This window comes from Austrofundulus limnaeus, unplaced genomic scaffold (assembly GCF_001266775.1).
Source record: "Austrofundulus limnaeus strain Quisiro unplaced genomic scaffold, Austrofundulus_limnaeus-1.0 Scaffold588, whole genome shotgun sequence".
In the NCBI taxonomy this organism is placed as follows: Eukaryota; Metazoa; Chordata; class Actinopteri; order Cyprinodontiformes; family Rivulidae; genus Austrofundulus; species Austrofundulus limnaeus.
In genome coordinates, this window is record NW_013952990.1 from 81,649 (window position 1) to 85,348 (window position 3,700).

General features: G+C 48.2%; 1 protein-coding gene across 1 annotated transcript in view; it reads left to right on the top strand.

Moving 5' to 3' along the window:
* Positions 1-393: 393 nt before the first annotated feature.
* The window catches only part of zfc3h1 (zinc finger C3H1-type containing), a gene marked incomplete in the record, with an annotated part of 26,083 nt that continues 22,776 nt past the window's right edge, over positions 394-3,700 (top strand). Inside the window, 3 exon segments of the mRNA XM_014026771.1 lie at positions 394-1,050; positions 1,360-1,737; positions 1,818-1,996. Coding sequence (XP_013882225.1) covers positions 486-1,050; positions 1,360-1,737; positions 1,818-1,996 — 1,122 coding nt within the window.

A 3,700-nucleotide genomic window follows, 5' to 3' on the forward strand; every position in this document is an offset into this window, starting at 1 on the left:
CACACACACAGGTACAACATGTAAAGATGCAATCATTTAAACCAGAAGTTCTCAAACTGGGGTCCCAGGACCCCCAGAGGTCCGTCAGAGGTATCTTGGGGGTCCTCAAAAAATTTCACTAAATTATTTTAAAAAATGCATGGAGAACAATGAACTAATAAAACAAACATAATAAACAATAAAAATATATATTACCACGGCATTTAGAGGTTAAAACGACAGTAAAATATCTTTTAAAACAGCAGGAGTTTATGAGGGGGTCCCTGGAAGGACCTACCCCTGTTTCAATCCAGCTCAGGAAGTCCTCTTTCCTTTTATGGTCCGTCAGCGGAAATCTCGTATGAACCGCTAGTATCGCGATAGTTGGAGCTAGCAGTGCAGCTAGCTGAAAGGTAACAGAGAACAGAGACTGGAAGAACCAGGCGAGAACCCAACCGTTCCACAGCCAGCAGGGAACCGGTACCGGTTCCTGTGGCCGCCCCGACATGGATCCGAACACAGCCCGTCGGTCCCCGGTAGAAGACGGGGAGCTGGAAGACGGAGAAATCTGCGACGATGAGGTCGAGGAGAGCGTTCCCGTCCGGCTGGGGGATGGGAGGAGGCCCCGCGGCAGAGTCCGAGTCCGGCGGAGAAATCCGCACCAACATCCGCACAACCTGCGGCCGCTGCTGGGCCTCCGCCCGCCGGACTTTCGCCTCCTGATGCCCTACAACCCCGGCCCTCACCTCCACGGCCCGTTCCCCCCGAACCTCAGGCAGCAGTGCGAGCCGAACCTCTCCGACCGGCCTCCCGCTCCGCCGGCTCCGCTCGGGATGCCCATGCCCCCGGCTCCGGTGCTACACGGTGAGCCGAACCCGCGGTCCAATTTCTGGGAGCGGAGCCACGGAGCCCTGGGACGGTTCAGGCACCGGGTTCCGAACGGTGGACGCGGGTCCTGGTCCCGAGGTGCCCTGGGGGGTAACAACAATAATCTCCCGGGTCGGTTCGGACCGCCTGGACCTGGACCCGGACCCGGACCCGGGGACATGCACTGCTCCCCAGCGAAGAAAAGTATCCTTTCCTGGTTCCGTTAGAACCGAGCCCGAACCGGTCTGACAGTGACAGGGTGCAGTTCAAATCAGAACCAGCTGGAGTTCTGCTAATGATCATCTGATCAGAACCTTTTTAATTTTCTGAATTAATTTTCTGAGATTATTATTATTATTATTATTATTATTATTATTATTAATAATAATAATCTGATTTTTCATCGTTTAGTTGAGAAATTTTGATTTAATTGTTGGAAAAGATCTAAATGATGTTTCATTTCTTCTGACCTGAAGTTAAAAAATGTTCAGTTTTTCTTATCGGACCCTTCAGAGAAGCAGCCGGGGAGGATCTGGGTCAGGAAACCTCCTCCCAGACCCGAGACCAGCGTGGACGAGAGCTTCGAGGACCTGCTGTTCAAGTACCAGCAGATCCAGCTGGAGCTGGAGTGCATCCGCAAGGCCGAGACCATGGCGCTGGAGCCGGCGGCGTCCCCCGTCGCCGAGGACCCCGCCGCCGCCGCCGCTGCCCCGGCAGAAACCAGACTGGCACCAGAACTGGATCTGGTGGGCGAGGAGCAGCTGGAGAAGGATAAGAAAGTATTTCAGGCCTTCAACATCAAACCGCTGCGTCAGAAGCTGCCCACCCCGGCTGAGCTGGACGAGCTGCACAGGAAGTGGACGGGACAGGACGCGGGAGGCGGGGCCGACGGTGAGTCTGGACGCCGACCCGGGGTCCTCGGTGTGTCAGGTACCTGTGGATCAGAACTGGTCTGTTCTGTGTGTCTTCAGGTGCAGAACCAGGAAGTTCGGAGGCTGCCCTGCCCGAAGGAGACGCCGCCGTGGAGGAGACGCCGCCACCGCCGGCGTCCTGCAGCGACGAAACCAGCCGAGACGAGAAGCTGAACGTCGAGCCCTGCGTCAGCGAATCGTCCGCCTCCAGCGAGGAGTCGACCGTCTCACCTGACAAGGTGAGCTCTGAGGCTGAGCTCAGCTTCTTCCTGCTCCTCTTCAGCCACATGTTACATCACTGATGGACTGACTCCGCCCCCTCATGATGTCACATTAAAGCATTTGCGACGTGTTTATCCTTCACAAACAAAAAGTCAAAGAAACTTTGTTCTGTTTAAGTAACTTGGTATACCACACGTGATTTTTTTACACATTTGGACACATAACTGACATATTTTCTTTTGAACTTGGCTCGACAAAAAGGAAACAGGAAGTGACATCAGAAGGGAACTCCTTTAAGAAAAAGATCTCTCTGGTCTTTGTTTAGTGAAACATTATGATTTAAACTCTCTTTGTCTGATAGAGTCTCAGAATAATCTGGAACATCAGATTCCTTTCCACCGTCTGGGCTGTAGAGTATTTTAGCTTAGCTCTGTTTACATGTAGACATTCCCCTTTGACATCACTTCCTGTTAGTGCACATGCAAATATCTCATTAACTGTTCATCTCAGCGGCGTGAATATAATTTTGTAGTATGTTGTCAGTGTTATCTTTCCAAAAATGCATTTATGTTATAACAAATATTTTGCACTTTAAAGTGCCTGTGACGTCAATTTTTTGTAATACATATGAATGCATTTTTGAAAAGATGTCATTGATAAAATATTGCAAAAAAAATTTCATGTCGCTGAGATGAACAGTTGTTGAGATATTTGCCTGTAAAGTAACAGGAAGTGATGTCGCAGGGGAATGTCTGCATGTGAACAGAGCGTTGCTACAACCGACTGTAGAGAAGAATCTGATGTTTCTTTACATTATTTTGAGTCAGAGTTCAAATAATATTGTTCCATTAAACAAAGACCAGAGTTTTCTTTGTTAAAGAGTTCCCCTCTGATGTCACTTCCTGTTTCACTTTGGCTGACCCAACTTCAAAAGAAAATATGCAGTTATGAGACAAAATGGTTTAAATCATATATTATTCCAACTTTCTTAAAGGGGTCCTATTATGCAAAATTCACTTTTTAAAGCCTTTTTTACTCAACTTTGGGTATGTACTTCTTAAAAAAACAGTCCTAGGACCAAAAAAATGCACCCAGGGGCATATTTACTGTAAGTAAATGTATTTTTAATGTATATTAACGACAAGTTTTATACTTCCGTCATTTTGTGATGTCACAAGCCGTACGACAACCCACCAGAACCTGCGTTCAGCCCCTTACCTAGCAGCCTCCAGCTCCTCCTCCTCAGTATAAAAAGCCGTCACTGTTGTTGTGTAATGTGTAGCTCATTTCACAACAAGCCTCCAACAGGGCAATGGGTAGAGTGTTGGACCAGAGAGTGGGAGACCAGGGTTTAAGATCGGCACGGACATATACAATTTAATTTTTTTTCATTCGTTATGAACACATTTTCTCATGTAGCTCTATTGTTTAGCTTATTAAAACCTTGTTAAAGCCTATTTGTTCTAGTTTCTGAGGTATTTTCACTGCTGCTGCTCCCTGCTCTGGTAACAGCATGCAGAGTGAGCGCAGAGCAGAGGAGGGAGAGAAAAAAAAGAAGCTGGGACCACGACTCTGCCTCTGGGTCTCATATGGTTGTACAACGGAGCTTCTGCTATTATTAGCCATGCTAACACAAACGCTGGCTTTGGAGGGCGGAGTTAATGTCAACAGATTTTTGGAGGGCGGAGTTAATGGCTGTGTCCAAAACGACAGGACGGGTC